Below are 22,155 nucleotides of genomic sequence, written 5' to 3' on the forward strand. Positions count from 1 at the left end.
TGTGCGGGTGAGGTACCTGAGGCCCCCCCCAGGTACCTCGCCATCCTGCGGACAATGCTCGCACAGCACGAGCCAATCGGCGCTTAGAAAGCTCCAGGACTCACTCGCGGTCCCGAACTCGCTCTTCTGAGACGCTCTTGAAATGATCGGTAGATCCTTCAGCTACTCAACCACCAAGCGTTGTCTAGCTCGATTCAGAGACCCTGGGATATCATTGTCGTCGTGAAAAACCACCTTCATTCAGAACTGAGTCGCAGCCTTTACTCTTCCACGGCCCGTTCCACAAGAGATGGACTTACAACAGGCTGAAAGATTCAGAACTCCATTGTCGTGACATGCGGCCGCGCCTGGTGCCATGCATACGACCTATTCAACGCTGTATACGAATGAAGGCTTCAAAGGGGGGCGACGCATACGATCATTCCCGCCGCTTCAAAATGTCCAACTTGGGCACTCTGGTTGCTATCTTCCAGCCCGTGATTTTGGCGGCATTGGGGAACCAAATCCTGTAGACTAACCCGGCCGATTAGGGTGCCATTGAAGCATGCCACCAGTTGTCCCTCAAGTGCCCACCCCGAATTTACCCACCCTTCCGCATTAGCACGGCCCCGGTCATTGATGAGCACTAGGACCGGCCATGTCGATCCACTTCCGCCACCCTGAATCTTTTGCTCCAGAGCTTTGAGCACTGAATATGGAACTAGTAGCAAAGTCATTTCCATGGCTTGAAGACTAAAACGACCTTAGACATTGAACAAACAACATCCACTTTCCCCCTTCCCCACTGAGGAGCCCTCTGATTCTGGATCCTCAGCATGCAACCATTGTTGTGCTGCAGCCGTCTACACCACTGGGCCCTTCTTTCCAGGCTCTTTCGAAAGGCCCCGAAAATTACCGCCTCTTTGAATCGTAGCTCCACGGCCACGCGTTTTCAGACTGTCATATTCACGTTCTCGAATTCCCCCCCCGTTGGTTGCCACATGGCAGCCGTCCTAAGTCTCTTTACAAGCTTGTCCCTCGACTTGACCTCGCTTCCAAACACGATCGGACTTTCTCCGAACGCTGACTTTTCCTTTAAATCGATTCCCGTCTCCTTTTGGTTCCTCTCCCAACTGTCTTGCTGCTGCCCATCACACCCGTCACCATGGGGAACTCCAATGAGACAGACAACATGGAGCTTCGCGAGCCCAGCAAGGATTCTATGGTCTCCGTCGACCGAATTTCTGACGAGCCGAAGACCACCATCGACCATGAGAAGAATGTCGCGAAGGCGTATCCGTCTTCCTCGCAAGGCGGTGGCGGCTCTTTGAGGGTATTTTCCCGTCAGGTGAATCGCTTTGATCACGTCGTATACTGACTCTGAAACAGCGACTTTTCAGTTTCGCCCAGCTGCTGGCATTTTCTCTGACTTTTATGGAATCCTGGGAGGTCATGGCCATGTTCGTCACATCCTTTCGATCACAGACTACAAACTTCGATTGACCAATATATTGCAGCAACATTTCCGCCACGTTTTGGAATGGTGGCCCGAGATCTCTCGTCTGGGGATGTATCGCTGTGGTCATCGGTTCTCTTGCGCAAGCGTATTCTATGGCTGAATTGGGCTCAATTCTCCCCATCGCCGGTGCTCAGTATCACTGGACTCACATTTTGGCACCGGACAACTCGAGAAAATTTATCACTTGGATGCAAGGTATGTCCAATTCCAGGATTTATCGCCGTCATCGTTGACGGTACCACCAGGATGGGTTACTTGGTTTGCCTGGGTCTCTGCCCTCGCAGGGAGTACTTCTGGAGAAGCCGCCCTTCTGCAAGCCTTGATCGCCGAAAATATGCCTGGATACACTCCCGAGAGGTGGCACCTCACCCTCATTATGTGGGCCCTTCTCATCAGTGTCGGTCTCATGAACATGTACATTTTCTGGCTCATCCCGTGGCTGGAATTGACCGCAGGTATTATGCATGTGATCCTGTTCATCATCTTCGTCGTGGTGCTGGTGACCCTTGCTCCGAGACAAGATACGCACTTCGTCTTCTTTACGGAATCTATATTATCAGGTTGGGATCGAAGTAGCTTTGTTGCTTTCAACCTGGGAATGTTGGCACCCGCGTGGGGTTTTATCGGTGAGTTTTGGCCTCCCCTAAAATATTCCTGAGATTCTCAACCTTAACATACCAAAAGGTTTCGATGGTGTCGTTCACATGTCCGAAGAAGTCCGAAAAGCCAAGCATGCCGTTCCCCGATCTATGATTCTGACAATAGTCATCAACGGTGTCATGGCGTTCGGTATCATTCTGGTTCTGCTCTACACGATGGGGGACCCGGACGGAGTTTTGGACGCAGCCTACCCCATTATTCCCATCTGTCTCAATGCCACCGGCTCAATGCCAGCTGCAAACGCTATGGTTTCAGGATTGATTATTGTCACCTATTGTGTGGTTGCAGCCAGCGTTGCTTCCGTTTCGCGCATCACCTGGGCATGGGCTCGTGACGGGGCGCTTCCCAGATGGCTTGCGATTGTGCGTCGAATACACCAATTTTTGGTCGCTTGTCAGCTAACGAATTTTCCTAGATTGACCCCAAGCATCACGTTCCGACCAACGCCCTCTGGATCCCGATTATCATCGTCATGCTGCTGGCTCTTCTTAATATCGGATCAACCGCCGCGACCGCTTTCAGCGCCTTTACTGCCTTGTCCTCCCTTGGTCTCTACACCTCCTACATCATTGCGATCAGCTGCATTTTGCACGCCCGCTTCACCGGTCGCCTTAGCGACAAGCCCGGTGCCGCAGTTCCTTACGGAGGATGGCGCATGTGGAAAGGCTTTGGAGCGCCAGTCAACATTTTTGCTTTATGCTGGACAATTTACTTGACCATCTGGCTCCCATTCCCCACTACCCTACCCGTCACCGGTACGAACATGAACTATGCCCTTCCGATTTATGCCTTTGTCGTCATCTGCTCTCTGGTGTATTGGTTCGTCTGGGGAAAGAAACACTGGCCCGGTTTGAATCTTGCCGCAATTGGTATGGTCGAGGCCCACGACTGAAGGAGGTTGAAATTATTTAAACCCGAAATTCAAAGAGCGGGAGGGAAAATTCGTATTATATATATATACACGTGTGTTACTTCCAAAAAGAAATCAGGGCTTTCTATCGTCACGATTGACGCCCTGTCCAACTGGGACACTCTTTGCCCAAGTTTCAAAGGCTGTTAACAGATTGGGAGATCAACTCTTTCCTTAGTGTATATATGGGTCCTGTATAAGGATTTCTGCGTCAATGGCTCTCAAATGGCTCGGGCCGTGTTTCCTTTTGGTTCTTTCCTATTTGTTCTTTCGGTCATTTCGATCGATGTTTTCCCGCCACTTCTCTATGGGACTCAAGATTCTGCTTTACGCCCAGGAATCTCCAAAATTAGGAAGGGGACTGGACCATCTTGGATTCACGGTCTCATTCGTGGATATTTCGAACCGGAAGCTGGGCGCCCCAGCCATATATTTTCCGAGGGCCGAGTGGAAAATTAGTTAGAACATATATAACTGTTGAGCCGTGTTACACATACATAGCAGTCTCCTTGGAACCCTCAATAGCGAGATCTGCTGTGTCTTGTGTAGTCAGATAATCGTGGACTTGAAGGTAGAGATATTAAGTATGCCGTTATGCTAAGCCGTTACATATCTGTACTATTCTTTCATCTACTCGTCTTCGGTCGATACTCAGAATCTTGGCTTGCTTAAGCTCTCCTACGGGATTAATGATTCCCCTGTTTGTGACCACATACCGGTTCGCTTTTGTTGACGTCCGTGCGGCCAGATGCTACGACGGTCGGTCCTGCTGTTTCGGGGTCTACTTATGGTTCAATTTGTGTTTGAGGAGCCGATTCGGGAGACAAGATTGAGCGGGAAAGACCCGAACGATAGTAGATCGTTCAGGCTCTGTGGACTGATTGCCGTGTCGGCAGGGATGAAGATGATGTCAGTGCATTGGACGGGACAGAATGAGTCTGTCCAGCGACGCTCTCAAATTTCAACGCCGTATTCATCGAATTCATCGCCACATAGCAGTTTCCCTGCGTAAACGAGTGCAAGGCCGACTCCCGCACAGCCTGCTGCGAGCATCTCGATGTCAACGTCAAGTCCGTGTCCGTCGCATTCTCAGCAAAATTTAGCCTTGGTTGTGAGAGCAGGAAGCCCCATCTCCACGTTAATCCTCACCCTTCCCAGCACAGCGCGATCTGAATTTGTGAAATATACCCATCCATCGTGGTTCTGCACGCCGTTCACGGTGGGGCCGCGGAGGGCGGGTCGTTACCTTCCCAGGAGCGGATGGTCGAGCCATGTGCCATCGAGGATGTCGTACGCGTATAATCGACCTTGATGGGACTCGGCTATTAGGACTAAGGGGTTGCGCTGGGTGAGGGATCATGGTGCCCCTGTTGGGCCAGGTCGCGGAGGGGATGGATGCAGGGCGTGTTCCGATGACTTTTGTTGTAATTTGGCTGGATTAGATCGACAGAATGCTCCTCCGGGCACCCAACGGGCAATACCGAGATCGTACTGATTTAATCCCACTTTTGTATTCGGCGCAGGCCAACCAAATCGCAGCCGAAGTCCCCCATTTTATACATGAGGCAGTAAGTTGGTGGAAGCCAGTTGGTGGAAGCCTTATAGGTTTCAAGACATGTTGGAATAGTGCTAGAGCGGGTCGTTGACCTGGGAGATATTTTAAGCTTCTGTAGTGTCGGAGAAACTTCGCGAGGGCTAAGTCTCATGTATTGGTTCTCTCATTGAGATATTTTGTACGGAGGGAGGCCGAGAGTGTGCATTAGGGAGGTTTGCTGCTTTCTTCCTGGGAAGAATTGGTTGATTTGCAACAAGGTTTTCAGGGTTTACTTTCGAAGACGCGATGGAAAGTGAGAGGTGTAGCGGTCTCTATGTTCCCAATATTAGCCAAACTCGTCTTGAAGCCTCCTAACGAGCTCCGGGAATGACGAACTTACCACTCAGCAGGCAACGGATGTGCCTCACCGGATCTGGTTCTCGAGGCCAAGAGTCTGCGAGAGGAGGCGACGAGGTGCAATTCAACGCAAAGTCGCAACGGTGAAGGCGACAGAAAAAGTCAACGAAAATCCGGAAGAAAAGTGGAGAAGGATCGCAGGCGATGCAGTCTGAATAGAAAACAGGCAATAAAAGTAGCTTTGAAGAATTAGGAGAGCCCTGCCAGGGTGGTTGACAGATTGGCACCTGTGCTCGAAATGTGCAGTGAAGGCATCCGTCCCATCAGGTCATCTGCAATTTCATTCCATTTGTTTGCTTTTCCGTTATCGATTCTCCAAAATGTTATGATCTTTCCTTTCTTCTTTATCACATCATGGCTCCTTCTTTTCCAGTTTGGGAGTCTTCAGCACAGTCATGACAAGGCCCGTCACAAACAACATGCCGCTGCCGCCCACCACGTAAGCAGTTTCTCGACCTGCCCACCAAAATAGACTGCAAAACACAATCGGGCCCAAAGCTCTCCCAAGTTGCCCCCAGCTGCGCAGAGCGCCCAAAACTTCCCCTCGGTTACTTTCTTTTGCTTCAAGACTTCCCAAACTATTCAGGCCCGTCACCACTGTAGCTGAAGTCACAGCTAGTAATGCGCCAGCGCAATACAGCCCAACTGTATCCCGGACCCGAGAAAGTAGGAAAAATGCCAGGGTACAAGATACCACGCCCACCCTCACGACGACCAATGGGGGCAAGCGTCGCACGATCGAGCCTTGAAGGAGGGACGCGACCAATCCAACAAACCCAAGCAACCGTCCATTCAACTTGGAGGGCGACAGATGGTCAGGGTAAAGAACGGAGGTGATCAAAAAAGGTAGGGAGAATTCCAGTCCGGAGAAAGGTAGGAGGAAAAGAAAATGGATGACATTGAGAATGGCCGGGTTGTTGGTGTGCTTGGACGATTTTGGGGCAGTTCGAGCAGCCTTTGAATCAAAAGTCGAGGATTTGGGGGGGAGAGTCTCCGGAAGCCGAAGATACAAATACAGGGTTTCGACCACAATCAACAGCAGTGAGAAGCCGGCAGCTGTCGCAAACGGATTGGCCACTACTGTTGTGATGCTGGCCAGAGCTGCGCCCATTGCCGGTCCAAAGGTGAAAGCAATGCTGAAACATGCCCCAACAAGAGCCATAGTGGATCCGCGCTGAGCATCGGTGCTGATATCTGTCGCAATAGCCGTCGCCAGCTGAACATTGCCCTCGCTCAATCCACCGACAATCCTGCTCAGTAAGAATGTACGGAAGTCCACCGCGACACACCACAGTGCCACGCTCGCGATATTCCCGCACATGCTCCAAAGCAGTGCTTTTCTTCTCCCATATTTGTCTGAAGCCCGACCAATGATCGGGCTGGCAATCGCCTGCAAGAGGGAGAACAAGGATCCCAGTGCACCTCCCAAAAGAATGATATCATATTTTGCATTGATGGGGACGGCGAAAGACTGTTTGTAGGCATTCAGGTAGTGGAGAATGCGATTGAGGGCGGACGAAGGGTGGGTTTCTAGACTTCGATAGAAGGTGAGAAGTGAAGGGAACAGAGGCAGAATGAACGTGAAAGAGATCTGGTGTGGTTAGCCACGCAACGAGAGGTGCTGCGTCCAGTTTTCACTCACCAGGTCAAGAAGCAAAGAGATGAAGAGCACGCGGAGGATCTTCTTCCGCTGTTGAGCAGTGACCGACTCCATTGTGGGCAGCTTCACTGTGATCGAAGATGAGGAATGCAGCGTGGTGTCGAAAGATATTTGTATGCGATGCAGCGACCAGCGCGCTCTCTTATGCATACATGAGATTAAAATAGGAGAACAGCTGTTGGCGAAAAAGGCCCCAAATGCAGGAACAATGCAGATTGTGTGATCATCTTACTACGGCCATGGTAACGTCGTGAGTAGCAATTGTTGGAGCCCGGTTGGTACGCGGCTCTTGGTGGCTTGGTGGCCGGGTCGGGACTATGATTGGGTAGGTAGGGGAAATCTTTGTCGGCACCATCTCCCCCCTTTTTTTGTTACCAGCTTGGCCTTACCCAGAGTATCAAGTAAACTAAGGCTCAGCCTTGTGAGCTATGCTTGGTCTGCGCGTCTCCGTCATATCTGATTTGGATTTGTTCTGAGTTTGGTATGTGTCTTTCTCTTGATCCAAAGAGGGATCGGCTCTTTTGCAAGGCATTATCGTTGAAGAATGGGCCATTCATCCTCTTCAGGGTACCGCACTCGCTCTGCTTAGATAGAATCCGAATCCCCTCCAATCACAGCCCTGATGGACATTGTATCCCGTCCATATCTTCCAAATAAATAGTAAATTTCGCCCATAGGAAGACTTCTTCGGCTGGTAGTATTGCATATTTGTTGCTGTCATTGCTAGTCTGCCCAGTGCATGACTTAATGCTGGAAAAGAAATCCACAAGATTCCCGCCGCGACCATCTCCCACCGACCTATCACACAGACTCTCTTTCAGGAGCATGGGGTCTTACTAAATCTAGAAATAATTCTCTGCACCAAAGGAGCAAAAAAAAAAAAAAAAAAAAAAATGGCACAAGGCGAATCGAACCTCGGTCCAAGAGACTCAATGCACTAGACGGGTTTCGGCGTTTTCCCCTATGCCATCCTTGAAAACCATTCATTAGCGATCACCCCGGCAGTCAGAGGTCCCTGTCGTCGACGATCTCTTCCTAGATCACCCCAAGAGGTGTGATTGAAAATCACGGTGTTGACCAAGTCGGCGAGCGCGCGCTGGGACGAATCCCAACAGAAAAATCGAAACTTTCAACAATAATTGTTGAATTCAGGTCTGGGCTGTAGAAGGTAGGTCGGCCTTGTGTCAGGGCTGTGATGCGTTCACTTTGCATGTGATAAAGGCTCAGAGCTCAGGCGATCTCTCGGTATCGAGGGACCGGTCTTCCGAGAAGTTCATGGTCGGAGAGTGGACGCTGGTAGATGGGCTAGGGAAAAGTGTTGACAACCTTCCGAGTCTGATCGAATAATGGCAGCAACATGGGATAATATGGGAAGTCGTGGAAGATACACGCTCTGATCGTTCGTTGACTCGTTCATCAATCGTCACTCATTGTCGTCGACAAGTAACAAGACTCCATCCCACGCTCAACCTCCGCTTCCAATTGCCATTGTAGTCTTTGTTCTCCAGTCTTCAAAGCTGGCCGACGTGGTTTCGTTCTTCTTGTCCACATCCCTCCGCTTTTGCTTGTCCTCCCAATCACCCTCTTCTTGGGCGATGAGAGCATGAAACTTTCCACCTTGACCTCTGCCAAAATAGATTGCTCCTTCTTCCCTCTTTGCCACACGTTCAGTTACCAGGACATATTTTACGCTGCTCCCCGGTGCCTCAAACATTGCATCACCAAGGATGGTCTCCATTTCGGTACGAAGAGCACGGGCTCCTGTACCCATAGCAAGAGCGTTTGCCGCGACGACATGGAGGGCTGGTGTGGTGAAACGAAGCTCTATACCGGAAAGAGAGAACAAAGTGATGTATTGCGCAACAAGGGAGTTACGGGGTTCCGTCAGGATGCGTAGAAGTAGAGAATGTGTTAGGGCGGATAAAGCAGCAGTCGTTGGTATGCGGCCAACAAGTTCAGGAATGAAGCCGTAAGACTGCAGGTCGGCCGGGGTAGCTAGGTCCAATGGGTTAAAATAATTGGGCTCGGGGGGAGTGCCATCAGGAGAATTCTGTTCGGGTGCTGGCGCGGGGGTGAAGAATGGCAAATGCTTCTTATACAGAGCCTCTTCTTGCGAGCCAGGCAGGATGGGCACAGGATTTGTGGTTGTTGATTTCTGGTCGCGTCCGTAGGAAAGCAAATTGGAGCTTGAGCGTACACTTGCTCCAAAACCTATGCTTCCTTTGGTCAATCGATCCATGATATGCTTCTGTAGTCCAATAAATGCGCCGCTGAAGATGAAAAGAATGTTGTCGGTCCTAACATTATAAACCTCGCCCTTTGCGGGGGTGGCGGCGTTGCTTGATGGGCTAGAGCTGGCGCCGAACCCACCTCCCAACGGGCTATTTGTCGGATAGGTCTGTGATTGACCGCCTGCCCGTGGTGCATTTCGCTCAGGTTTAGCCTGGATTTGGATGGTGGTGCCTTCGATGATTTTCAACAGGGCTTGCTGTACACCTTCGCCAGAAACATCCTTGCCGTGGCTGACTTTTGCTGTTGCAATCTTGTCAACCTCGTCTAAACAAATAATGCCACGTTCAGCCCTCTCAACGTCATAGTTCGCAGCAGCCAAAAGACGGTGAACGCAAACTTCGGCATCTTCGCCAATGTACCCAGCCTGCGTGAAAGGGGTGCAATCTGACATGGAGAATGGTACCGACAGAACTCGCGCCAGGGTCTTCGCCATCAATGTCTTTCCAACTCCGCTAGGCCCTAGGAGGAGGATGTTCGACTTCTCCAGGGTCAGTGGGCTTGTATCAACGAGGCGTGAAGTATTTGTATGCTGGTCGAAAGCGGACGGGGCTGGTGCACCCATACGAATAGTCGGCTGTTGACCAGGGAATTCATTTTCGACAGGATGACGCTCTCTACGTGTTCTCTGTGCGATCAGCTCTTCCTCTTCTTCCTCCCGTCTTTGTAGTTCTTGTACCCTTTGGTAGTGATTGAACACGGCGACACTGAGAACCTTTTTCGCTCGTTCTTGGCCGACGACAAACTGATCGAGATGCTGCTTCAACATCTTGGGAGTGAGCCGTGGCGCACCGTAGAGGGAAGCCCCGCCCAACGGACCGGAGGTGGGAAGCCCAGGCTCATATATGCTGGAGAAAGGTTGATTGGCAAAATCGGAACGATGGAATTGAGATGAAGAGAGCGCAGGGGTGCTGGAAGAAAACGAACGGCGGCTCCAGGCGATATAGGTGGATCGTACCTGGCTAGGGATGGAGGAGGCCATGGTGCTGTCGAGAGCAGGGCAAAGGTACATGGGTAGTATACCAAGCATCTGCATCGCTGTAGAGCCCAGAAGTCTCTTAAGAATATGGAAAGGAAGCCAATAAAGACATACACATTGACCTCTTATACACAAGTCCAAGAACCAAGCTGCATCTGGGGTGTGAGTCGAGGGAATCCACAGAGTGCAGCTGCACTTGAATGTGACTCTCACCACCGCCTTATGTAATCCAATCACGTGCAAATAAATCATGACACCCCGTCGAACGCATGTGCTCGTGCTTGACATGAAACCACTACAAAATATTTCGAACTTGCTCTGCAGAGTTGATTGACAGATGCTAGACCAGCTCACCCAAAGTAATTTGGACCGTCTTTCCTTTCTGTGACTCTGACCATGACTATCAAACCATTGGACTAGAAATTGAGATCGTGGCCGTACGGCTGAGCTTCAGCTTAGCAGAAACACTGGCCTAAGCATCAAAGCATCTACTTCCCTTTATCTTCTCCCAGCTATATATGTACCTCAACTTCCAATCAAAACGACAGAGTCCATGGATCGTCACGACAGTACATAATGGCCCGCCTTCAGGCCTAAACTCAAGGAAGACGCGGCACATATGTTCTGACGATGGCCTGGAGCACGCTCCACAGTTTGATGCTCCCAATGATGGTCGGAAGTCAGTCTGGACAGTGGAACGTCTTTCCATTGCTGTGGGTGCCAACAGTGTCCTCCGTTGGATTTTTTCATCTCTCTGGGAATTATGACAGGGATAATCTGAACAAGGGTTTCAGCAGCCGGCAATTCTTTTATCTGGTGCAGCTGGAGGAGTAGTTGGCCTTTCGTCAGTTTACGGATCAATGAAAAGCTATCCAGCCTTCGACGTGGAATCTCAGTCCTGAGACTTGGTTGTCGGTTTCCCGCTCAGCCGAGTCATGTGTGAAAGACGCGAGATCGGCAATGAATGTCCTGGAGAAAGATCCCTGCATCAATGGATCTATATAGGTTAGATGGTCTTTTGTGGCGCCTCGGTGTTTGCCGTTGGCGCAAGAGGGCACGATAAATCCACGCAGTTCTCAAAATGATAGGCAGGGATGAACGAGAGATGATAATCAAGCAATCTGCATTGGGTGGTAAAGAAAGGGAGGTTTTGATGAAGACTTTGGGAGACCTATGAGAGCCAGAGTGTACGGAGGATTGACGGCTAGGAAATGAGATAGCCAGTGCTTGCTAACCTTCTGACCAGAGACGATAGGACTGAAGGAAATCCAGATACTCGTGTTCCAACAGCTCGAGTATCGCAACCAAAATGACCGGAAAATCTGTCGGAAGGACGTTGGCGGGGATCGGAAGCCATTGACCGTTTCACTCCTTGGGGCGAAGCCTCCCCCACGCCGCCTGGCGCAGCGAGAGTGGTCTGAGTTGATGTCATCGCAAAAATGCTGGGGACAAATTTCGCCGCAAAACAAATCGAATGCCGCATGCAATCCAAGTAAACACCTCAATGTTCAACAGTTTTCCAGGGGTGCTCAGACCCCGCCAACACGTCCAAATAGCTCAAGAAGAGCTGAATATATATTCCTGAGACATTTTGAACTCGATCGTCCAGCCTTTTCCGGCCTGTCCTGTTTTCTTCATTCTATCGTCTGACTCCATCAATCCATTGTCCTGAACTGCATTCTTCCACAGATATGGCGCTGAACCAGGCGTCGGAAAATTCTGTATGGGCTCAGCCTGCAAGTGCCGAAGTTGCTCCAGATGGCACAGGTTCGACACCTCACATCGTTCCGGGAGACTCTTCTAATAGACTCATCAATAGGCGTCATACAGCTAGACCCTTGGCTGTCCCCTTACAAAGACGCTCTAAAAGCTCGATTCGCAAAGGCTCAGAAGTGGATCAAGACTATCGACGAGACCGAAGGGGGCCTGGAGAAGTTTAGTCGAGGTTATGAAAAGTTTGGCTTCACATTCTCTAGCAATGGCGATATTACTTATAGGGAATGGGCGCCGAACGCTGAGCAGGCATTTCTGATTGGGGAGTTCAATAACTGGGACAGAAAAGCCACCCCGATGAAGAAGAACAACTTTGGCGTATGGGAGCTGACCCTTCCTGCCAAGGACGGCGTGCCCGCAATATCACACAACACCAAATTGAAGATATCTATGGTGCTTCCTGGAGGAGAACGGATCGAGAGATTACCGGCCTGGATCACCAGAGTCACGCAGGAACTGGCGGTCTCACCCGTCTATGATGCGGTACTATGGAATCCACCTCCGTCAGAAAGATATGTCTTCAAGAATCCTCGGGCCCCTTATCCAAAAAGCGTCCGAATCTACGAGGCACACGTCGGCATCTCCACCCCCGATCTCAAGGTGGCCACCTACAAGGAGTTCACCAAGAATATGCTTCCGCGAATCAAATATCTCGGATACAATGTCATCCAGTTGATGGCTATCATGGAGCATGCCTATTATGCCAGTTTTGGATATCAGGTCAACTCATTCTTTGCCGCAAGTTCCCGATATGGCACCCCCGACGACCTGAAAGAACTCGTCGACACCGCTCACGGCATGGGGCTCACTGTTCTCCTGGACATTGTGCATTCCCATGCAAGTAAGAACACATTGGATGGCCTGAACATGTTTGACGGGAGTGATCACCTGTACTTCCACGAAGGTGGAAAGGGTCGACATGATTTGTGGGACTCCCGGCTCTTCAATTACGGTCATCATGAGGTCATGCGCTTCCTTCTCTCCAACCTTCGCTTCTGGATGGACGAATATCAGTTCGATGGCTTCCGATTTGACGGAGTGACATCAATGCTTTACACTCATCATGGCATCGGCACTGGCTTCTCTGGCGGCTACCACGAGTACTTTGGGCCCTCGGTCGACGAAGAGGCTGTTGTCTATCTGATGCTAGCAAATGAGATGCTCCATAACATCTATCCCAACTGCATCACCATTGCCGAGGACGTTTCCGGCATGCCCGCACTATGTTTGAAGCTTTCATTGGGTGGTGTTGGCTTTGACTACCGACTCGCCATGGCCATACCAGACATGTACATCAAATTGTTGAAAGAAAAGTCGGACGACGACTGGGATATTGGAAATATTGCATTCACACTGACCAACCGAAGACTCGGGGAGAAGACCATTGCCTACGCCGAATCTCACGACCAAGCCCTCGTGGGTGACAAGACGTTGATGATGTGGCTGGCAGATGCAGAAATGTACACACACATGTCCATACTGACAGAACTCACCCCAACCATCGAGCGAGCTCTTTCCCTGCACAAGATGATTCGCCTAGTCACACACGGTCTCGGTGGAGAAGGATACCTCAATTTCGAAGGGAACGAATTCGGCCATCCTGAATGGCTCGACTTCCCTCGCGAAGGCAATCAGAATTCATTCTGGTACGCCCGCCGACAATTCAATCTCACGGAAGACCACCTGCTGCGGTACAAGTTCCTCAACGAGTTCGACCGCACGATGCAATGGACCGAGGAGAAATACGGCTGGCTCCATTCTCCTCAGGCATATATCTCACTGAAGAACGAATCGGACAAAGTCCTCGTCTTCGAGCGAGCAGGCCTGCTCTGGGTCTTCAACTTCCATCCTACCAAGTCTTTCACTGACTACCGTGTCGGCGTCGAGCAGGCAGGCGTGTACAAGATTGTCATCGACACGGACGCACCCGAGTACGGTGGCTTGGGGAGGAATGCAAAAGACACTCGCTTCTTCACCACTGATCTACCCTGGAACAATAGAAAAAACTTTACCCAAGTTTATATCCCGACAAGAACCGCTCTGGTAAGTGATCATTGTCCACATATTTGACCTTTGGCGTTGAACTGTGTTCTGACCTTGTGGGACAGGTGCTCGCTCTTGAGGACACAATCTAACCTGTTTGAAAAAGATTCTGGTGTGGGCGGGATGGACAGCGGATAGAGGAGTCGAGGATCGCGGACAGAGTTTCTGCGTGGAGGAAGGAACAGACCAATCCGAGGGATGGCTTTACCTCGTAGCACATTGCACAGGTTGTCACTCTATGGTCAAGTTAAGGCAGAACGAAGTAACAAATCATGAAGAATGGCAGTGTGGCTCAAAATATATTAGCAGAGTGGGAATATTCTTTTCTTGCATAGTTGATACAAGGAAGCCAGCCTGTGTCCATACCGCGTTTCATATCTGTACGTATTTGTCTTGAAAACACCTGTTTGTGTTGGTTAGACTTAGCCATGGAGGTGGCTCTATCGCTTCAATCGCTGTCATTCACTTCGTCCCTTGGAGCGGAGGGTATCGTCGTTGTCCATCAATCAATTAGTCGGCCGGTCATGCCGTCAAGCAATCAAAACAGTACTTATAACAAGTGAGGCGATTTTGCTGTCGCAGTCAGGTTCGTCGACGCGCTAGAGTCGGAGGTTGATGTGCTCTGGTGTCGCGGTATATATATATATATGGAATCGCTTCCCATGGGATCAAGGGTTGCTTGGGTGGATTTCTCAGGGCAACCGTCTCCTGATATTCCATTCGTCCCTGCACACCCTCATTGCCAATCCTGGTACAAGCTCCTGTTCCTTGTCTCTGCCTCTTCTCCACTTGGCCTTTCCCAAAAGCCAGTCTGTCAACGTGACGACTTTGCTGGTCTTATCGAACCCATTGTTCTCATCAGCGTGTTCAATGGTATGGCTAGAGATACGGCCTTTGGAGTCAAATGTAAAAATGAAGAGGCCTGTGAAGTCATCGCCTTTGTTGAGGTTAAATATTGGTTTATCGCCGCCAAGGAGTTTCGACAGGCCTCGATTGATGCCGCTGTCAGAGGCGGCATTTGATTGTACTGACGATGAGGCTCCGGCGTCGGCAGATGGATTTCCGTTTCCATTCTGCTTGGGCTCAGTCTTCCATCTGACCACGAGTTTTTCTTCGCTCAGATCTGAAGCCTCGCCTTCATTTTCATTGGCCGGAGTCAGATAGGCAAACCCTGTTCGAACGACTTTCTCCGAGATGATTTTCAATTTGACGTTTCCTACGATTGGGACGCATCCCCAAGCAACTGGGGCGGTCCAGAGTGCAGCGTGGTAGGCGACGCGGCCTTTCACCGCAGGTAGATGAGGATGCGTCGAGGGAAAGAGGTGGAGAGAGATATTAGGAGACAGAATATCGTTCGGGAGAGGGGTTGTGAGGATGTTGGGAAGCAGCGGGGACAGTCGTCGGAGGGCTAAAGATCGTCAGCATCCCAATGGAAAAAAAGTCTGTGCGATGTGATGGCGTACTCTTTCCCAGTCTCAGTAAGCGCTCATCTGGAGGCTTGTGATCCTGTGTCCCATTGCTTCTTGGAGGTGTTGTGCCGAGTAACTCATCCGCAGGACCGGATTTTGGAGCCGATGCTGTAAACCAGACCTCGGAGATGGGTTCAGACCGGACTTGTGCCAGATATCTCTTGGGAAATACCTTCCGCAGGAGCCGGCTGCTACTGGCGGCCGCCGTGGACCTGCAACGACGAGAAAACTGGAGTCGGAGGGATGGATTGAGGTTCCATCGGGAACCAGAGGCGGGATAGAGCGCGGGCTTGGGGAGCTTGCGTATTGGCCTGGAGGTCATCTGGACGGGCGAAGCATCATTGAGGATGGCCGGGTTTGGGAGAGAAGGAATCTGGAATCATCTCGTGGGATGAATACCTGGGTATGAATGAGAGACACAGTCACGAAAGTGTACGAATTGTGGAGGACTACAGGCATAGAATTCACAAGCAAATCGAGTTAGGCAGTGTGACGGCGGGCCAATCGGAGGCGGCTCCGGTAGCATTGCTCTTCCTCCCTTCCTGATTTGCTTATCCTCTGTGACAAGGTAGACTTCATCTCATTTATTTTCTTCCTTTTTCTTCTGCTTACCACATTTCTTCGCTGCCCTCTTTGATGTTCGGAGAATTTGAGTTCAAAAGCATATGGGAAATCATGAGTGATTTCCATATCAATCATGCTTGCTCAACCCAATGTTCAACAGCCGGACAGGGTTGGCCTATTTGGCTGTCGACAACATCTCCAATCTTTGTTCAATATATTTCAACGTCCAGGACATTCTATTTTCCTGTAGGTAAGATATGAATATCCAGGATCTAACGCATAAGCCTTATATATTTGCGCCTAGGTGATATCAGCCTTTGAACTGGCGCTCTTATGTTTCTCTCACGTCCCAGGATTGTTAAACCCATGATTACGGCTCCTGACAAGCTCACCTTGACAGCCTCGAGGTCGCTCGATCCGTTCCCTCTGTGCAGTCACGTCCGACCATCTAATCTGCACACGAAAGCAAGCGGAAAGCCCTCTGTCAGCTCTGTAGGCATGCTGTTTCCATTGAGTAGCTTGCAGAACTGTGGGATGAAATTGTGAGGCCTTTGTGCCGCTGGAGAAGGAGACGTTATGCTTAGACAAACAACCATTTGGGATGTGAGATGAAGCTTTGCATCTGGGAAGTCGAAGACGAGCCATTAACCGAGCCCGTCTCTGAACCATGCCCAGATCTAACTTCTTGGCTCGAGCATTATGACGCACCCTCTTTGAAATTCTACTTTGTAATGCTTTTTCGTCTTATCATGCTGCAAACTGCCGACACCAAAGGATCCTTGGAATTCGAAATGCTTGTGAAGCTCCACTTTATGGCATTTAAACAGTTATGTCTTATCTTTTTCAGCTTCCTCTTCAAGCCTATACTTGAATGGTAGATCCCAACCGTTCCCAGACTCTGTTGGTTCTTCGACGGACATGGGCGGCAGGTCCTGGTTCGCTCATTCGACACAATTTGTCGTTGTCTCCCCCGCTATTCTCCACAGCCACGCCAATGCCCAGCCTCGCCCACCTTTGGTATCAGGCACGTTGATATGGAAAAGATGATAGAGTTTTCTCCGAATATCCCCTGCAATACGCAGTCCGTTCGACTTGGGATATTGGACTTGGCAGCAATGCATGCCATTGTTTACATCGCTTATCGGTTTCTCAACCATCGTCAGAGGTGACGGCGATTGGACAATGAACATCACAGGAGGGGTTATCTTCCCACGTGTCCAGGCTTGCCAGCCGCCATACCAACCCGTTCACTTGGCAATAGCCTCCCTCAATGCAATGCGTGCCGGACTACGCGGAAGGGACCTGGATGACGTTGTATGGACGTGAGTATGGTGTTGTGCGACCTCGGAAAGGTCGAAATATCGAGGTAGTACCAAATGCTCATGAGAGGTATAAATCGGTAGATGACCCGGTTGTTTCGTGAGCATCTAGTTTCGAGGAGTTTCTGTTCCTCGCACCACTCCTCATCATGTATTTACCACTTCTTGGTTCAGTCGGCTGTGTCACTCTTGTCGCTGCCTCTGCGCTGCCTCCTCTTGGTTATGAAAGGAGAGTCCTTCTGGATGCCTTCATCAAGAGGCATGCTGCTGGCAGTAATTGCTACGCCGGTGATGCGCCAGCAGTGACTGCTCCAAAGACCAATGTTTGGCTTCCCATCAGTGCTCAGGACAACATCGACGTCTGGACACTTCTCCACGATCCTGCCACAGGCCTGAACTTGACCAAACCCGAGGACGCTACGGTTACGGACAACTATGTTTTTTGGATCGACACTCTTCATACCAACAAATCAGATGTTCTCCCTTACATTGACGGCGACGGTCCTCTCCCCCCCAAGTATGCAAGGGCCATCATCTTTGAAGGAGGAAAGGCCGAGCCAGACTCACAGGAATATATGATTGGCCCTCTCCCGGTCTCTGCAGAGACAACTGTACAAAAACTCGATTACGTACGTTCATAGTATAGGGCATGAAAGAACAAGGTTGACAGGGATAGATTTACAATGGTGGCAGAGGCGGATCTGTCCCCTTCAACGCTCGCTATGCCGATAGCATCAAGTCCGACGCTGTAAATCCATTGATTGCTTCAGCCATGGGCAATATTTCAGACATCACAGCCGCCTTGTTCGATGGGGCCGTGTACTTCGGCCCCTCAGACGACAGAACCACACTATCAACTACTGCAGGTACTCCAATCTCATTCGACGGCTCCCAGGGATTCCGAAATGTTATGTTCAGACTACCAGGCTCAGGGACTTACTTGACCCCCATTGACTTTTACCTTCTGATTGACTGCCCCGGCACTGATCCATCGCACTATTCAGTTAAAGGCTACGTCACGAATGAGAAGTTCTACCCCGACGAAGCTTCTCTCCGAGCCGCTTTTGAAGCCGGTGAGATCGCACAGACATATGTTCAGACCAAGGATACGGATTGGACCCTCGTCGATTATAAACCTGAGCTGGGTGTGCGGGCCCTCGAAGAGCACTTTGCCCCTTCAAGCCTCGAACTTGGCGGGAAACGCTATAAACTTGATGCGAATGAGCAATATATTGAGTACATGGGGTTTTCGTTCTACTTGTCCTTTTCGCGGACCTTGGGCATTATGTTCTACGACATCAAGTTCCAAGGCGAACGAATTCTCTACGAGCTGTCTCTGCAAGAGGCCCTGGCCCAATACGCAGGTTATCAGCCGAAAGCCAGTAATACGGTGTATCATGACACCTATTACAGTCTTGGAACGGATTTGGCAACCCTGGTTGAAGGATTTGATTGTCCCTTTGGCTCAACGTTTTGGAATACGACTTATCACGAGCAAAATATGTCCATTACCAATCAAGATGCGATCTGCATCTTTGAACAAGACATGGGGTTCCCCTTGTCTCGACATCGCTACGGCAGCAGTGAAGGTGACTATCCATTCAGCCAGCTGGGAGTCGTGAAGGGATCTGAACTGGTCATCCGTACCATTGCGACAGTCGGCAATTATGATTACATGTTTAGTTACCACTTTTCAACTGACGGAGCTGTCCAAGTGGAAGTGAGGGCCAGCGGCTTCCTGCAGTCCAGCTTTTACTACCCAGACCAGAAGAGATTTGGACCTCGGATCGCCCCGGCTACTCAGGGATCGCTTCACGATCACATCCTTACTTGGAAAGCGGACTTTGACATCATCAGCACCGCGAACTCTTTTGAGGTAAGTGAACTGGTTGTGGTCAACCAAAGTCAACCTTGGTTCCCTGAGCTCGGAGAGTTTGAGCAAATGGAATTGAACGTTAGCTACCTGGAGACCGAAAAGAGATTCAATTGGGCCTCTAACAATCAAGCCATGTACTGCGTTGTCAATCAAGACGCAACCAATGTTTGGGGGGAGAAGCGTGGCTATCGCCTTGTGCCCGGACAATCCGACCTGCACCTTTCTGTTCTTAATTCCCCGTTCTCCTTGAAAAACTCCGAGATGGCAAAATATCACCTGGCTGTGACGAAGCAACACGACAATGAGCCATACGGAAATTCGGTACAGAACATCAACCTCCCTTACGCGCCTCAGCAAGATTTTTCCAAATTCTTTGATGACGAGCCCATCGAGCAGGAAGACTTGGTGGTTTGGGTTAATCTGGGCATGCATCATTTTACTCGAGCTGAAGATATTCCAGTCACGCTTTTCACTGAGGCCGTGTCCAATATAATGTTTGCACCGCAGAATTTCTTCGATCGGGCACAGGATGGAGATTTGCTAAACAGACGATGGATTACGTACAACGCGACGACGGACGAGATTACCTTCGACGCGTATGGCGTGGAACTGCCAAATTGTGCCATAGATATCCCTGAGCCCGTCTATGGCATCAGTCCTACTGTCAGTGAAGAGTTGCAGGCGAACTCTCCATAGGGGGATGGCAATGGAATGCCTCCAATTTTTCCCAGAAGCATATTTTCAGACGTAGGAACCACAATTCCAGAACGTCACAGGCCGGCAAGCAGCACACAGATATACATAATCCTTGATTAATGAAAATAATATAAAGGGGCTCTTTGAAAGTGATCGGACGCAGTGTTCTTACGCTCCCAACACCGAAAGCAAAAAGTGGCATGGCGGAAACCTCGATGAAGCTGCCCCTGAAATTTCAGCCTTGCCAGCTGTCACTTCGCCTCAAATTGAGAACCATCACTTTCTTCCAACAAAGCACATCCTATTCAATCACCCGAGTAAATATATTCATTGCATGACTGAGCAAGGCGAAATGGGCAACGAAATATACAGCATGCAGAAGAGATTCAGGGATCTTTGTGTTTGTGCATCGATGACGGTCGGTAACTGCTCTTTGTTCTGTCCATTCAAGCTGTAGTATTAAGCAGATCAACGTACGACTTCAAAAGCTCTAATCATGGTGCTACCTACCCAGCACCGAGAATTAATCCAGTGATCCCTTTCTTTTTGGGGAGTGACATGGTGCGAATCTTTCATTCCCGCAAGTAGATTGATCACTTTCTCTTTCAATCTTGGAGCTTATTATGCTTTTCACTGCTGTTGCCTTTTTGGTCTTTCTCGGGCCGGGTCTCGTGATATCAGCCATTTGCTCCTCATGACGTCCGTGGGCTGAGAGTTCTGGTCCTCACTCGCCTTGATTAACTTGCCATTACGTTTGGAGAGCTCCGAAAACTTGCAAGAAGACGGGGCGGCGAGCGAAACCGAAGAAGATGGATCAACTGGCTGCGAAATAGAAGGGCAGGAGGCTAGCAATCAATCCATAAACTCTCATAAAAAGATAGAAGTTCGAAGATTCTGATCCTGTGCATACACAGCTGGGGAATTCTCAATGCCTCCACCAAACTCAGCTAAGGAAGCAAGTCCAATCCATACGTGAAATCATGACTCCGAGAGACGTGAGACACAATTATGGGGCATGAAGAATGATATTCATCATCTGAACTCAGAAAGATGCTCGTTGATCTAGTTAGATGGTAGCAAGTGTTTTGTGGGGACAGACCTGTTGCTCAATGCGTTGTTTCCAAACGAAGAGCATGAGAGTTTGCGGATGCATCCTTCCTCGCGTTGCTAGCTCCACTCGACTTCATTCATATGACAGTAGACAATCCAAGTGCAAGGCTCAAAGTTGTGGCAACACAGGAAGAGGACGTGACATCGATACGGCGACACCACCCGGTCTGAAATATCCACCCTCCGAGCCTCACGACACCTCGTTCCTTTCTCGTCCTCTCGCAGATTGGCATTCCCAATCAATGACACTCTTTTCGATTTCTTTAAGATCTTGCTACGTCGTTTTGACCGCGCGTTTTCTTTATGTGATCTTTGGATCAGGTGCCAATACTTAGTGGCGTGCGTCCTTTGATCGGTTCCAGACGGACGTCACATCTCAAAGCCAAGGTTTGGCCCAGACAATCTCTTCCGGTGAAAGACAGGACAAGACAGAGTAGAAAAAGAGAACTCTTACCTTCCAAAGGAGATTACATTTCTTCTGACAGAACAGTTCCAGATCGCTCAACTCTCTTTCCATTCTTTTCCTTCTTCAGATAATTCACCTTGCATCTGCCTCAGTTGACACGGTAAGCACTCCATCCTCTAGACCACAAGTTTCCTGTCAGTGTCTCTTCAGTCCAACGAAAACATGTCTCGAGCAACATCAGACAATCAATTGAAATTCCTTCTGAGCTGTGTCAGGCATTCCAACAATGGCAGAGTAGGGCCAGTCCAAGAGCTAGAACATTTCGTGACCTCTGACAACGGCGGGTTGATTTCATCGCAGTTGCAAAAGAATGTGGCGTTGTTAGCAAGGGAGCAGCGTAAGCTGTCCTGCATCAAGCTGAGTACTGGGCGAGCAAAACGTTATGAACGACTCCTGAAAGCTAATGGCATTCATCCAAATGGAAGTCTAGCCGAAAACAGCTCACCGAGGCCCTCGGCAACGTCCGAAAGGACCCTCGAAAACAAAGAAACGCAAGATTGACAGACTTAGTTCTGCTGCCGATGCCACAGGGGAGCGTATTCCCAAGCCATTCTTGACATCATATATGTCACAGTCTGAGACCCTGGATGTCTTCCAGCAACGTGTGAGCCCTTGAATCGTGGTTATCCACTTAGTCCCATGGGCAGGGCACCACATTCGGCGCCATCAGCCTTCCTTCCACCACCCGTCCAAGACTGTTTGCTTCCTAGTCAAAGATCCAGACCGTCCTTCTCAGCCTTCCAGCCTTCTAGACCTGTCTCTGGATCACAAACTCTTCCGGGAACGGATCATCAAGGAGCAGAGAACTCATGTTCCGCGTCATGTTGATGGTTTTCCAGAATTCCTGTGCTCTTTCAGTCAGCAGCGACTTGGTCCGCAGCCTAGAGTACAC

General features: G+C 50.0%; 7 protein-coding genes across 7 annotated transcripts; 4 read left to right on the forward strand and 3 right to left on the reverse strand.

Annotated features, from left to right (window-relative positions):
• Window positions 1–1,144: 1,144 nt before the first annotated feature.
• Z518_11371 (uncharacterized protein) lies at window positions 1,145–3,050 on the forward strand (the record flags this gene model as incomplete). The annotated part of the gene is made up of 6 exons (XM_013411066.1): window positions 1,145–1,312; window positions 1,369–1,439; window positions 1,497–1,693; window positions 1,744–2,124; window positions 2,183–2,520; window positions 2,574–3,050. 6 exons carry the CDS (start codon window positions 1,145–1,147, stop codon window positions 3,048–3,050), a joined length of 1,632 nt encoding a protein of 543 aa, XP_013266520.1.
• A 2,321-nt stretch (window positions 3,051–5,371) lies between these two features.
• Z518_11372 (uncharacterized protein) lies at window positions 5,372–6,733 on the reverse strand (the record flags this gene model as incomplete). The annotated part of the gene is made up of 2 exons (XM_013411067.1): window positions 5,372–6,610; window positions 6,662–6,733. The coding sequence occupies 2 exons, from the start codon at window positions 6,731–6,733 to the stop codon at window positions 5,372–5,374; spliced, it is 1,311 nt and encodes a 436-aa protein (XP_013266521.1).
• A 1,411-nt stretch (window positions 6,734–8,144) lies between these two features.
• Z518_11373 (ATP-dependent Clp protease, ATP-binding subunit ClpX) lies at window positions 8,145–10,004 on the reverse strand (the record flags this gene model as incomplete). Its single annotated transcript, XM_013411068.1, has 1 exon — window positions 8,145–10,004. The coding sequence occupies one exon, from the start codon at window positions 10,002–10,004 to the stop codon at window positions 8,145–8,147; it is 1,860 nt and encodes a 619-aa protein (XP_013266522.1).
• Window positions 10,005–11,638: 1,634 nt separating this feature from the next.
• Window positions 11,639–13,790, forward strand: Z518_11374 (1,4-alpha-glucan-branching enzyme; the record flags this gene model as incomplete). The annotated part of the gene is made up of 2 exons (XM_013411069.1): window positions 11,639–11,714; window positions 11,767–13,790. The coding sequence occupies 2 exons, from the start codon at window positions 11,639–11,641 to the stop codon at window positions 13,788–13,790; spliced, it is 2,100 nt and encodes a 699-aa protein (XP_013266523.1).
• A 665-nt stretch (window positions 13,791–14,455) lies between these two features.
• Window positions 14,456–15,554, reverse strand: Z518_11375 (uncharacterized protein; the record flags this gene model as incomplete). Its single annotated transcript, XM_013411070.1, has 2 exons — window positions 14,456–15,171; window positions 15,227–15,554. The coding sequence occupies 2 exons, from the start codon at window positions 15,552–15,554 to the stop codon at window positions 14,456–14,458; spliced, it is 1,044 nt and encodes a 347-aa protein (XP_013266524.1).
• A 1,710-nt stretch (window positions 15,555–17,264) lies between these two features.
• Window positions 17,265–19,687, forward strand: Z518_11376 (uncharacterized protein; the record flags this gene model as incomplete). The annotated part of the gene is made up of 2 exons (XM_013411071.1): window positions 17,265–17,744; window positions 17,792–19,687. 2 exons carry the CDS (start codon window positions 17,265–17,267, stop codon window positions 19,685–19,687), a joined length of 2,376 nt encoding a protein of 791 aa, XP_013266525.1.
• A 1,738-nt stretch (window positions 19,688–21,425) lies between these two features.
• Window positions 21,426–21,764, forward strand: Z518_11377 (uncharacterized protein; the record flags this gene model as incomplete). Its single annotated transcript, XM_013411072.1, has 1 exon — window positions 21,426–21,764. One exon carries the CDS (start codon window positions 21,426–21,428, stop codon window positions 21,762–21,764), a length of 339 nt encoding a protein of 112 aa, XP_013266526.1.
• Between the last annotated feature and the right edge of the window lie 391 nt (window positions 21,765–22,155).

This window comes from Rhinocladiella mackenziei (genome assembly GCF_000835555.1).
Source record: "Rhinocladiella mackenziei CBS 650.93 unplaced genomic scaffold supercont1.13, whole genome shotgun sequence".
NCBI classification, from domain to species: Eukaryota; Fungi; Ascomycota; class Eurotiomycetes; order Chaetothyriales; family Herpotrichiellaceae; genus Rhinocladiella; species Rhinocladiella mackenziei.